We start from the raw sequence: 13,038 nt of genomic DNA on the forward strand, positions 1-13,038 counted from the left end.
CCTACCAGTTACCCGCGGGAGTCCAGACTAGAAAATGCGACTACGCCCTGACGATTTGTGTTGGGAGCAAGCAGAAGAAACTTCAGAGAAATGGCTCATTCAACTCCTCGAGCCTGAATTCCTGAGACCCATTGCAGATTTCATGATCACTCACAATAGAGGAATTGCTACCGAATTCGTTATTCTCCGAAAGGGATCTCACAATATTTCGTTGCGGCTAAAATACCGGAATGGTTCCACGGTGGTCCGATTGTCGCAGCCGGGCACTGTCTTTTTCCCCGAAGAGAAGGTTGTGAATGAAGTTGCTGTCATGCGATTTATCAGAGATCAGACATCTGTACCTGTTCCCTTCGTTCTTCATTCAGACACAAAAGAAGAGAGTCCCCTGGGCCTTAGTCCATTCATCATCATGGAATATGTCGAACATGAGACGAAAATGTATGCGGCTCTTAATACGCCAGGGTGTCCTGTAGAGCAGCGTGGTGTTCCTAATCCAAATATTGATGAGGCTACACTAGAGATGCTGTATGGACAACTTGCGGGAGTTCTACTCCAGCTTGCTAGGCCCTCTTTGCCTCGAATAGGGTCTCTGAGCCAGACTAACGAATTTACCTGGCAGGTAACACGTCGCCCATTGACAATGAATATGAATGAACTCGTTCGAGTGGGAGGGTTACTACGCTCAAAGCTACCCGGCTTAGATACTAAATTCGATACATCTTCATCATACATTGAGGCACTTGCGGAGCTCAATATACAGCATTTATTCTATCAGAGAAATGACTCTGTGCACTCAGCAGATGACTGTCGACGGAAATTTATAGCGCGACGGCTATTTCGAGAACTTGCAAGAGATAAACGACTTACACATCCATTGCTTGAGAATGGGCCTTTCAAAATTTGGTGTGATGATTTAAGGCCCGCGAATGTGCTACTTGGGGAGAATATGGAAATCTCCGCTGGAGTGGACTGGGAGTTTACATACTCCGCACCTGTTGAATTCTCCTACATGCCACCTTGGTGGCTACTCGTTGAGAAGCCTGAGCTCTGGCCAAAGGGCCTTGTCGACTGGACAGCGGCATTTGATACTCGGCTAGAGACATTCCTACGAGCAATGAGACGCTGTGAAGAAGTAGCGATACAAAAAGATCAACTCTTCAAGAAGAACAACGACTCTCCAACGATATGCATGACAGCTGGGAGAGTAGAGATTTCTGGGTCATGTACGCAGCTTTGAACAGCTTTGCCTTTGACCTGATTTATTGGCACAAGATTGACCATCGATTCTTTGGGCCCACAGAAAGCCTCGAGGATGCTTGGAGAGAACGTCTTCATTTGTTGGATGAAGGAGAGAAAGAGGATATGGAGCTGTTAGTGACTCATAAGCTACAAGAGATGGATACACGCGTTCTATCATGGGACCCAGATGAGTATACAGTGGCTTTCCGCCAGCAATTGCAGAGTCAAAAGGCAAAGAAAGATTAAAAGGAAGAAATATGGGATCGAAAAAAATGGATCAATTCAAACATTGAATTAGCAGCACCTGGTATCTTCATGTGACATTTCCCCATTTCAATGGTCCGATTCTGTCCTTTCTTGTATCATTACACGAAGCATTAATGGTGCTAGGATTCCACCCTACACAAGAGAATTAGCATAAATAATCTAGGCGCTCATCATATACTAAAAAGTCGAGTTATGTTAAACTCCAGGTCCACTCACCGACGTCAATTTTAGTTCATATGTTGGATCAACTGTCCACTCAATACGTCGAACCATCTCAAATAACAAGATCTTCATTTGCAGCACCGCGAAGCCCTGTCCCAGACACTTTCGAGAATGGGCATTGAATGCAATAAAATGGCACTGTGTAGTCTTGCTGCGTACGGCATTCTGAATAGTCCGAACATCTTGGCCCCAGCGCTCTGGAATAAAGTCTCTTGCGGTAGGCCCCCAGACTTCTGTATCTGTATGAACGCCGAATGCATTCCATCCTACCCATGTATGATTCGGAATGACGATATCTCCGCCCAAGATGGACTTCTGTGTTGTGACTCGATTGATCAATTGAGATACAGGTGGGTATAGACGGAGAAGCTCTAGAACGACAGAGAAGAGATATGGCATTGAATTGACTTGATCAACTGATGGTTCCAGGGTATCCATAGCGAGGATCTCATCTCGAAGCTTTCGTTGCACTGCCTGATTATCCCCCAACTCCCAGAACGCCGAGTTTAGGAGCTGCTGGGCATTTTCATGTGCTGTGAGGAAAGTAACTTTGAGATTATTGCGGTATTCTGTCTCAGTTATTTTGCCTTCTTTGAGAGCGTTGTCAAGTAAGTCGACAACTTGTTCTGTGCTGTTTTCTTCGCCCGTTGTTGGCGGTCTCTTCTTCACGGTCTCACATAGTAGATCTCCGAATTCTTGCATGATTTCGAATGCAACCCTCCGTTGATGGAAGAGGTAGGGAAAGCGATCGAGATCGGGGAAATTGAAGAATAACGGCTTAAAAAGAGTTTTCTTTATGATTGTTTGTAACTGCTCAATGCGCTGGCCAGGCTTCTCCAGTGCCTACTTTTGTCAAAATCGTGAACTGAGGAACGCGTAGAGTATCAACACACCTGGAGATCGACGCCCATGAAACTCAACCCCATACAACTCAATGCCCACCGTTGAATTATTGGGTTGACTGAGACACCATTTGCCCCTAGTCCCCACTGCTCCACAATCAATGTATCCACAAAAAGCCTGGACTTCATCAAAAGCGGCTTTGAATCGGTAATTCGCCTCTGCAGGCCCGGCTTCATAATCGATGTAAAAAGCTTCCAATTGTCTCCATGCGCATTGATAATATTATCACCGACAAGCGCAGCGATAACACTCCAGGGAATTTTCTTCTGGCTACCAGCCTTTGCATAAACATCCTCATGTCGGAACATATCCACCAAATACTGCGGTTTTGTTGCGAGCACATTCCACCGCCCTGCGAACCAGATCTGTACAGCACCGTATTTTTCCAACGGCTCGCGCAGCCAGCGATCATAAATTGTATCTTGGCCCATATCACTCCATAGACCTATTAGAGAGATGTAAATGGGGACTTTGGGGATATTCTTTGGCATATCCCCTGGGACTCGGATATACCAGTAGAGTACTATGGCTACCGTGAGCAATAGGATAAGGGCTCCTTTTACCCAAGTGCTGGAGGATATGAAACCCCAATTGAGATCCATCATGGCGAAAAATGCCGCAGCAGGCTGAGATGGTGGAAGAGCAATTCAAACCCAATGGTTTTCTATATGATGTGAGAGATGGTATCGGTCCTTCGGATAGTATTAGTCAATGGATTCAAGAAGTCAAAATGAGAAGAAACTTCAGAAGATTTTCGTTTCAGAAGATTTTCGTTGCCAAAGGCCCGTCGAAGTGAATCAAGTCACTTATAGTAGCTCTGCCAGCCCAGAAAATCACAATGACCACATGTGCATGATGACTATAGCCGCTTAATGCAGCGAAACCGTCATCGCATTAACCCCGGGCTGGGAACACAGTATCTGGAGCTTATAAGACGTGCTGACAGAGGTTGTGATATCACCCATAGCTGTTTTATGTCCGAGAAGCCCTCGTGTCACTTATTCGGAAGAGAAGGAGGATATCCTGGGGATCACCAATCCGTTATCGCGGGGATGTTGGATGATCCAATTCAGGACATGACACCGCGCACATCCCACGCGTCTTATCCATATTCCCAAATCAAAAACAAACTTAAGTATCAATGGAAATAATCTTGGAATAGTACATGACTATTGTGCAAGAGATGAGAACAAATCTGCAGCGAGAGTTATCTTTTAAAAAACTGGGGAAAAAAGGATTGTTGGACTAAGGTCAATTCAGAGGAGACTTGAGGACCCTTAACGACTCCACACAGAATTCAGGCACGAATCAGGCACCAACATTCGGTCTAAGTTAACTACAATCTAGAACTAAAAAAGTGCTTTGGTGCTGTTGAACTTGCGAATAAATTCCGGGCTATCTTGAGCACCTCGGAATCAATTGATAATACCACATGCGCAATACTAGAATACTTCAAATCGCGTGGTGCTCAAGTCTTGAACGATATACTATTCAACATTGTTCAATGTGGATGCAGTACCCGCGTGTTACTTTAGTCTGGCATATGCATATGTGCAGTATAGTACTACTAGTAGTAGTAAGAGGAGGAATGCTACTACTGATAGAACATTTGAATGCTCTTTAGCTCATGATATTTGGCTTAAAATGTTAGATGTCTTCCGAGTCATTCACATGGGCTATGTGGTGTTTTGTCGTCAACCAGTCCTGAGATCTTTTTTGTGCAGTTCATAATTCCTGCTACAGTCAGAGATGAGTTAGGTATTACCTAAGAATATATGCAAGGACGACTCTCATATTCAAAGGGATACTGATAAAGCAAATGTTGGAATAGAATAAGAAAAGAAAGAAAAGGAAGAAAAGAAAGCGACATTAAACAAAGTTGTAGAGTATCTGAGTGGGTCAGGGGCAAGTTGATTCGTTAATCACAAGGGGCGATGTCATCGATTCGGGTGGAATTCCTCGACACATAATCATTCTAATTATTCATCTCCCTCCCCCAATTTACTCAACTATTCCTCCGTTGACTATCGATTCTTATATTTAATCCCCAATACCCTTCTTTCCCCGCTCTTGATCAATCCCTTTGTCTCTACTATATAATCACCCCCCCTGAATCCCCGCGATGGAGCTATGTGGACGCCAGAAGGTCGTCCAGCGCAAGATGGTGCTGCTGTTCGTTGACAACTCGAATCATTTGCGCAATTCTAGACACAGAGATTAACAATACAATAGAGGCGACGGTGCTTGTGGCAAGACTTCCGCACTAAATGTCTTTACAAGAGGGTGCGCAATCCCTCCCCAGCCCTCCAACCCCTCCCTTAAGTCCCTTCCCGCGATCCCAAATCAGTTAGCTAACTTTGGCCTGTATGACCACCTGGGCACAGATTCTTCCCAACTGTCTAGTAAGAATTGATCCGATCATGGTCCTAATTACGCGAACAGGCAATTAATCTGAATTGATCTCCGTGAAGTGAACCGACAGTTTTTGGTATCTATGTACAATTACCCCATCTCCAGGACTCTTGCTAACAACATGCCTTCTATTTACTCAGAAAACTATGTCCACGGTATAACTCTCTGACCTCCAATCACGATCGCCCTTCGAATACTCATGCGCGCACCTAGATATCTTCGTCGATAATGTACATATGGAACTCTCGCTATGGGACACAGCTGGACAAGAGGAATTCGACCGATTACGGGCATTGTCCTACGAGGATACCCATGTCTTGATGCTTTGTTTCAGTGTAAGCACCTGAATCGGAAAACAGGCTAGCCGCGCAGAATTGGAAACGAGTCAGGGGCTGACAGGGAGACTATAGGTGGATAGCAGCGATTCATTCGAGAACGTCGGGTCCAAATGGATTGCCGAGATTAGCGAGAATTGTCCCAACGTGCGAGTAGTGCTCACAGCACTGAAATGCGATTTGAGGAAAGATGACGAAATGAACGACAATCCCAACGCGATCACGTTTGATCAAGGTTTAGCTAAGGCTAAGGAGATTGGCGCGGTCAAATATCTGGGTACGTGAACTGTGTCTGAGCAGATGGGAAAAAAGTTCATTGGCTTATTTGATTTGGATTCAGAATGCTCGGCTGTGCAAAATCGGGGTATTCGCGAGAGTTTCTATGAAGCCGCCAAGGTTGCTTTGGAGGTCAAGCCTACAGGAGGTAGTGGCTCTGCAGGATGCGTCATGCTCTAAATCTCTCGAAATTTGGAACAGAGAGCAAGTCTCAAACCCAGTGAGAACTGAGTCTTAGCCGACTCCTATATCCGAGCCTGCGATTGTGCATCGCCCTCACGTTGATCCGGATTTCTTCGAACACGAGACCGAGCTTTTTCCAAAATGACGCACTCATAGCACTGCAAGTTCAATAACTTCATGCACAGCGCAAAGGTTCGGACACGGTGCGAGAAGATTTTCGACTGCAATGAGGTTGCTTTCGATGCGAACCACATTATTTCTTTTCTTCCGTTCGAGGCGTACATGTCCTCGATTTTTCCTTTCTGGCGCTTTTTTTCTCCTTTTCTCGATCAATCATTAGTGAAAGCTGGTGGTGGACGGGATCTTTTCACCCGCTTCATATCCCTTGATTTTGTTGATTCCCCTTTGCATTTTTTGGGTTCGGTCGTTTCAATTTTTTTCCAATTTCTTCTTTTCAATGTTGGTTATTTTTTGACTTTTCCAGAGATTGCTGGGTAGTCTGGTGCCGAGTTTCTAGCATGATATACTAGTATAGTAATAGCTGGTGTTGCAGCGATATTCCCATCACCAATAATCTCCTATAAATTTAAATAGAATCCAGTGCTTTGTGACCCTATAGTTATAGACGCACTGACGTGATGACTTACCCAGACAGACGGCGTGTCGAATCTATCTTGAGGTTTGTTTTCTACAAGGGACTTCATCTTTCATTTTTGTGTTTGACTGATATCTGCTCTCCCTGAGATTTGTGATCTAGTTCCAAGATTCATTTGAGATCCGATCGGAATCTCAGCTTCACCTCCTTCCTTCCATCTAGGCTTTCCAAGGTTGTGAAAGTCATGAAAACTTCCAGGGATCCATACCGTCTATAAATATCGGCAGCATTTAGGTCTGGCTACGCTTAGAACCTCTATCAAACCGAATTCCACAAAGCGTCATGGTCCGCCCAGAGGGTATTATAAATTCGTCTGCTGAATCAACATTCTGGAACTGGTTTTTAGAGATAATAGGTGGCTCTGCTGGAAGACGATCTAAGAATTTTGCAAGTCAACCTTAGAAACTACCAGAGTACAGGGGGTCTATAATAGCCATGTGGTGAAAACCTCTTCTTATATAATGAATTTTAATACCTTAATAACCCCTACTTACTTTATGATCGTAATATAAGACTTTAAAACTAGAGAAGTCTTAAGTGAGAGATAGATGAAGTGAGAGATAGATGAAGTGAGAGATAGGTAAAGTGAGAGATAGGTAAAGTGAGAGAGATATACTAGTAGCTAAGGTAAGAGATGGCCCAAGTGATAGATGCCTGCTGAATCAAGAGGGATATATTGATATAGTTCCTCTTTTTTTTATTCTCCCGATCATAAAGAGAATTTGGCCAAATGACGGTTATAGGGCCCTGTATATCAGAGAAGCAACGGAGTTATCTGCCTTGAGTCGGCACCTGAGTTTGTACGTTAACAATCTATAGTCATCATGGTTGGACCAGGATTCATCTACCTCTAGCCACCTCAAAATTCACCACAAATCTCCTTCCAAGGTTCTTATCATGATGAACCCGCCTGGTGTGTTGGGTCAGGGAACCTCGACGCATTATACTCTTACAATGAGGGAGATAGAGTATTCCAGCCCTTTTTGCTGACTGTAGCTCAAAAAAGGAAAAGCAGCAAAGGGGACTGGAATAATCTATTACGCACATTGTAAGAGTATAATAGGTCAAGATAGCTGCAGTCGGGGTATTCATGGACCTTTTTTTGGGTCTTCCGAGGCTTACTGGAGACCGTAGCTCGCTGTAGCTATCATATTCAAGGTTCAAGAATTCCGCGGTGATTGGTTGAAGGGGGGCAGTGGCTCTATAGAAAGCGTTAAGAAAGATTGCATGCGAATATCTCGGATGGTGACGAATGGTGATCAAATGGTACCTAGTACGATCCAGATTCACCTGTGACGTAAACCAACATAACCCCCTAGGAAGGAGACGGGATATACCATACTGCTGAACGTCGGCCGCGCAACGAGTTACCTTGTTCAACACACTAAAGCTTGAAGGATCTCATCAGTCAACTTCGAAAGGTCGGTCGGTGGGATATGTATGCCGTACATCTATCTTTGTGATAGTAAAGTAGAACCTCGACTATACATAATAAGTACTCTAGGACTATTCCAATGGGAAAGGGCCATACCTGTGGACTGTCGCTTTTGTGACGACACTTCCTGTAAATCCTCACTCGATTCAGTCATTTCCATCAACGAAAAATGTGACACTTTCAGGGGTTGTAGCAGTGGTTGCTGCCATCTTTGTTCCAGCGGTGTACAGTTATCTGAGAGACTTAGTAAGCTCTTGTGAGCTTTGACCAAACTAAGTTTCGGAGCTGGGGCCCTTACAGTATCTTGTCTGCCACTGTAGGCCACATCCCTCAAGAGGTGATGAAAGACTTATGACCGACCCTCAAAGGCTCGTAGTAAGCCGTGGAACAGGAAGGTAAGGAGGATGCATGCTTCTTGATGGAAAGTGATGTCTCTCAGCTTGGGAATTTATCACAGGAAATTTCTAGAGGGGAAAGTGAGGTTGAGGCTGTTCGAGCATTTTTATACACACCATTTTTGGCAAACTCCACTTGTTGGACTTCCAAGGTTTGATTGCTCATATTATGACGTTGAAAAAGATTCTCCTGTGTTCCTTATTCTTTTTTGGTTTTCATGATCAATTTCTATAGGCAAAAACTTACAGTGAAGTGCACTTGACTGAGCCCGTGTCATACTCATTCGAAAGAAAATCCACCACAAAGACTATAGTCTCTCATCTTCGTGAGATAGAGAAGGGTTTCTAGGCTACACTTCTGAAGGGATCTTCATCTGCCAGTGACAGTGTATTCAATTTCATTTATATCCCGGGTGGGACTGTTTACTACCAGTATTTGCACGTCTGGTCACCGTCGCAGCGTAGAAACGACTGATTTGAATCCATGGATAAGAACAAGAAATCACACCCTTTAACCATTCTTAACGCGTTGAGAGGAAAACTCAGATATGATAAACCTTCATCAATTTTGGGGTCAAAAGCAGAATGTATCATGAAAGAAAGTCCCAATCGGCGCAGGATTTTCTACCGGCTCATACACGCAGTGGGAGGGCAGTATCCACGATTGCAAGCGAAGCTACAGAGACCCAGATATGAATCGTCTTCACCAGGAAGTGGGAATCCATTGACCCCGTTAGTGGGTGGTGCTGACACCGGAGGCCCATATTGAGTACAGGTACAGGGGCCCGGTGGACAATATCCATATCCACAGCAGAAAGCACAAAGTCCAATATAATTCCCAGGCCCTGTTCCTCCTGTACAGACATTTCCGCCTCCGGGATTCCCGCCGGGATTACCCCCTGGATTTCCCGGACCTGTACAGCCTGTCGGAGCGGCAGTTTGGACGACAGTCGTTGTACTAGTATAGGTCACCGTGACGGTTGCGGTACCTGAACAGGATGTTGTGGGGCCGCCGCCGGGGGGACTCGTTGGTACAGAAGTGGTTGTTGTGGTAGTTGCAACTGGAGGAACGGTTCCCAGGGATGGAGTGGGGCGACATGTCGCTACATGCAGACCCTGGGAGAAAGCTGCAAGTCCATCAGGTTGAAGAGGATCGTTGAATCCCGGAGGAAGGCTTCCAACTATATGAGGGAACTTTTATTAGTAGACAGTTTACCATGGTACATTGGAAAAGGTCATTCATACCATAAGCGTTGAAGTTGTACAGACCACAAACACAGCCAGCAATAATGGGCTTCAGACTGGTCCCAGACAAAACTGCCTGTCCACCCCGAGAGACTGAAAATGCTTGTACTCCCACATGCATTGGTACCGCTTCGGCATGTGCTCCTGCCGGAGCATTGTAAGTATAGACAGTGCCTCCGGAGTTCACATCGATCGATGCTGGAGATTTGAGAAGAGTCACAACGAACACAGAATCTTGCATAGATTGCCATCCGTCTGGGCGACCGATAAAATAGTTTCCACTTCCGTTATTTGCAGGGACCATACATGTGTCTGTCGCATCGCAGTTCTGGTCACGCGGTGCTGGTCGGTACCAGTAGATCAGTTGATCATCAGTGATATAACTGTTTGGTGAAGAAGCTCCGTCCTTGAATGCTGCGATGAACGGTTTCGAAATCTCCAACCATCCATCGTGTGGCCTTCGGAAAGCGATTAGCATGAGACAAAATTCTGGATATCGGAAATACTCACATATCATTCACCCATCTAGAGGCTCCATCGTCGGTATGAGGAGATTTCAACGGCCCGATGTAATGTGACTCGCCATAATCATTCCACGTCACAATTTCGATGAAGCGAGGGCCTAGAGCAAGCACATCGTTCCAACGGTTATACCAAAGCAGATCCGATGGGAAGACCCAGTTCTTGCTGTAGGATACCTCGGGCCCGAAGTGAGTGGAGAACCATGGAGAAACAGCTGTATGAATTAGAAACTTGCAGACTCAAAGAGGAGTATTACTGAACGAAATGTCAACTCACGTGCAATATAGGCCTTGTTTCCGAGAGCATTCATATACACCTTATCTCCATCTGCGACAGAAACATTGGCTCCAGATGAGGGTGCTTTATTAGCCCCATTGTTCGGCCAAGCCATCCAATTCAGCAGTCCATCAACTGGTGAGATATTTGTTCCATACGATGGATGGAAATTGGGAGCGAAGAAAATCGGTCTTCCCGCAGCAGATCTCAATGCGTCAACGTTTAATCCGTCGCCAGAAAATGATGATACAAAGATCTTGTTATCCACCATCAACTGAGCCGGTTTACTTCCATACTGGGCAATTTTCTGACCAATAGCAGAAGCTTGTCCAGTGTTCCACCAGTTGAAATCGAAGGAAATGAAAACTTTCATTCCATTATTGGCAGCGGATTCATATGCGAGCTCTAATTGTTGGTCGGTATAGGAGTCGACGCCAATATTCAAAGCAAATGCGTCAATCCCAAGGGATTTGGCTCGTTGCATGTCATCATCGTATGCAGATGGGCTAGATCTGTCACTCGTGATCCCGATCTGAGAAAGTGTCAGTATTGCGTTTCAAGTTCCGAATTCATAAGGTTAAGGCTTGGAGATCCCCAACCGCTAATATGTAAAGCATACCATGAAGTGTGCGAACACTAAACGATTTGTTGGCTGTCGCTTGACCCCAACCTGGCTTTCAGACTGGTTTCCTGACGCCTCAGGGATTGACCTGGCCCACACCTCCAGCAAAGATACCAGAATTAGGAATAGAGTTGAGGTTATCATGGCTACCACCGGTACTCTCTCATAAGGAAAATATCATTCATTTACTCCCACCCATCCACTGCTTTATATACGTTCTTCTATTAAGATACGTACGACAATCGGAACAGGCAAAAAAGCTGCAACCAACTCGGAGCCTGAGCACTTGGAAATGACTTCAGCACATGGTGGCTTATTGCCGAAGTGTAACTTCATGCCCAACGAAGTTGAAAGCATCAAGTGCCGCATATGAAAGTTCCATAATACAGCAAAGTTGGCTACGGTAGTTATCAGACAGGGTCACTTCGAAGGAAAGCTAAAGTGTCAGATGTACAGCGAATCGTGGCTCGAGAAACGAGCTCACTAGCTATTACACTATGAAAGGTCAGGAAATACTAATTTTCACTTGCATGAAGCCTATGTGCAATCAAATGCGTATTATTTTATCTGCTCTAGTGATAGAGGTCTTGAGGCACGGATATCAATGAAATCTCCCACTTGTGCTGCACACAATGAAAGAATCTGAAGTGCATGGGCAGCATGCCACATGGCAAAACTCGCACAGCCGAGGTCTCGAATGCATAGTAGATTCTTCATTTCTGTTGTCTAATAGGAGATCACCCCGCATAAATTGGTATTCCCCGTGGGAGAGGAAAGCGGTACGAATGCAGGAGGGCCCGCGGGCATGAAAAGACTCTTGTGTGCGACATTGGACAATAAGTAAAGGGTTGACCCTGAAAACTCATCCTGTCAGCCGGGAATGGGTAACATTCCGAATGTAACCCATGTATGCACGGCCATACTCTCTAAATGATATAGTATTTGGGTACAAAGAGATATGATAACTGGAGATAATGATAATCATACCAGCGTTGGGGAGAAGGGAACTTAAAAAGAATAATGTACATTTTCACAACTGATTTCAGGCTAAAATATTCCAAAGGTCAAGCATGTACGTAAAGGGTCATATGAAACGCTCGCTGCTAAATCATCAAGGCCATAGAGAATAATAGTACATAGCCGGGAGGCTCAAAGGCCAACGGCAGTGAGAACGCCATTCGTCCGACTCAATCATAGAATTGTCCTATCCGCGTGACGCGCATTGAAGCGTGACCTTTACACCAGATGTTAGATATCTGCAAGATTTTGTAAGATCCGGGAGAACTTACGACCCAATGGCTTTGCTCTCTTGGAAATTGACTTCGCTTGGTCCTGCTTGATCTTGGCAAGTCGGGCCCTACAAGAACGCGGAACGTAAGCAAAGAGACCGGAGGATGACACTATTGGAAATAATCAGGCTTACTCTTTTGCGGCTTCACGTTCAAGATGTTTGGCATGATCTTTAGCATCTTTGACCGCTCTCCTGGAAGCAATCAATGCCTGATCAGCCTGGCGCTCTGCGGCTTCCGCGCGAACAATCTGTTCTCGAGCAGCTTGTATTGATGGATCCTCCGGGTTGCGATGAAGTAGACTTCGTCGACAACTACTTCCTACTGAGGAGGAACCGGACCTGGATGACATAGAGCTGCGAGAGGAACGGAACGAGCCTGATGAGTGACGGCTAGAGCCGGATGAGCTAACGGTTGAAGCACGGTGAAAGATAGGCATGACTGGAATTTAGTATGTGGAAGCACAACTTGAAACTTGAATTGATAAAAGGATCTGAAGATTCTCCACTGCGAAAAAAAAAGTAAGAGGTGTCTTCTGATTTTGATCAGGACAAAGGTACAGGACTTTTAAGGAAGGATCGACTTGGCTGCCTCTATTTAATTGACACGGGCAATTCCGATTTCTATGCATATTTAAGCCTGACGTCAAGCTCATTGATGAACAGCGCACGATGCATATGATTATACCGCGTAGAGTAAATGAGTAACCTATTCTAGCCATAGTTTTAAATCTTATCATACTAGGAGATATGTTACCTAGGG

At 45.1% G+C, this 13,038-nt stretch overlaps 5 protein-coding genes across 5 annotated transcripts; 2 read left to right on the plus strand and 3 right to left on the minus strand.

The window, feature by feature from the left end:
* Window positions 1–34: 34 nt before the first annotated feature.
* N7483_012969 (phosphotransferase family protein) lies at window positions 35–1,237 on the plus strand (the record flags this gene model as incomplete). The annotated part of the gene is made up of 1 exon (XM_057096396.1): window positions 35–1,237. The coding sequence occupies one exon, from the start codon at window positions 35–37 to the stop codon at window positions 1,235–1,237; it is 1,203 nt and encodes a 400-aa protein (XP_056942367.1).
* A 335-nt stretch (window positions 1,238–1,572) lies between these two features.
* xanG (cytochrome P450 monooxygenase xanG) lies at window positions 1,573–3,236 on the minus strand (the record flags this gene model as incomplete). The annotated part of the gene is made up of 3 exons (XM_057096397.1): window positions 1,573–1,638; window positions 1,723–2,571; window positions 2,622–3,236. The coding sequence occupies 3 exons, from the start codon at window positions 3,234–3,236 to the stop codon at window positions 1,573–1,575; spliced, it is 1,530 nt and encodes a 509-aa protein (XP_056942368.1).
* A 1,517-nt stretch (window positions 3,237–4,753) lies between these two features.
* On the plus strand, window positions 4,754–5,834 carry rho3 (Rho family GTPase RHO3; the record flags this gene model as incomplete). Its single annotated transcript, XM_057096398.1, has 6 exons — window positions 4,754–4,803; window positions 4,864–5,033; window positions 5,184–5,198; window positions 5,257–5,378; window positions 5,454–5,655; window positions 5,719–5,834. The coding sequence occupies 6 exons, from the start codon at window positions 4,754–4,756 to the stop codon at window positions 5,832–5,834; spliced, it is 675 nt and encodes a 224-aa protein (XP_056942369.1).
* A 3,112-nt stretch (window positions 5,835–8,946) lies between these two features.
* N7483_012972 (glycoside hydrolase family 71 protein) lies at window positions 8,947–11,131 on the minus strand (the record flags this gene model as incomplete). The annotated part of the gene is made up of 5 exons (XM_057096399.1): window positions 8,947–9,503; window positions 9,568–10,025; window positions 10,078–10,303; window positions 10,366–10,897; window positions 10,985–11,131. The coding sequence occupies 5 exons, from the start codon at window positions 11,129–11,131 to the stop codon at window positions 8,947–8,949; spliced, it is 1,920 nt and encodes a 639-aa protein (XP_056942370.1).
* Window positions 11,132–12,235: 1,104 nt separating this feature from the next.
* Window positions 12,236–12,715, minus strand: N7483_012973 (uncharacterized protein; the record flags this gene model as incomplete). Its single annotated transcript, XM_057096400.1, has 2 exons — window positions 12,236–12,344; window positions 12,411–12,715. 2 exons carry the CDS (start codon window positions 12,713–12,715, stop codon window positions 12,236–12,238), a joined length of 414 nt encoding a protein of 137 aa, XP_056942371.1.
* Between the last annotated feature and the right edge of the window lie 323 nt (window positions 12,716–13,038).

This window comes from Penicillium malachiteum (assembly GCF_028827825.1).
Source record: "Penicillium malachiteum strain IBT 17515 chromosome Unknown utg000005l:1.0-9002435.0:326005.0-9005861.0, whole genome shotgun sequence".
Classification (NCBI taxonomy): domain Eukaryota; kingdom Fungi; phylum Ascomycota; class Eurotiomycetes; order Eurotiales; family Aspergillaceae; genus Penicillium; species Penicillium malachiteum.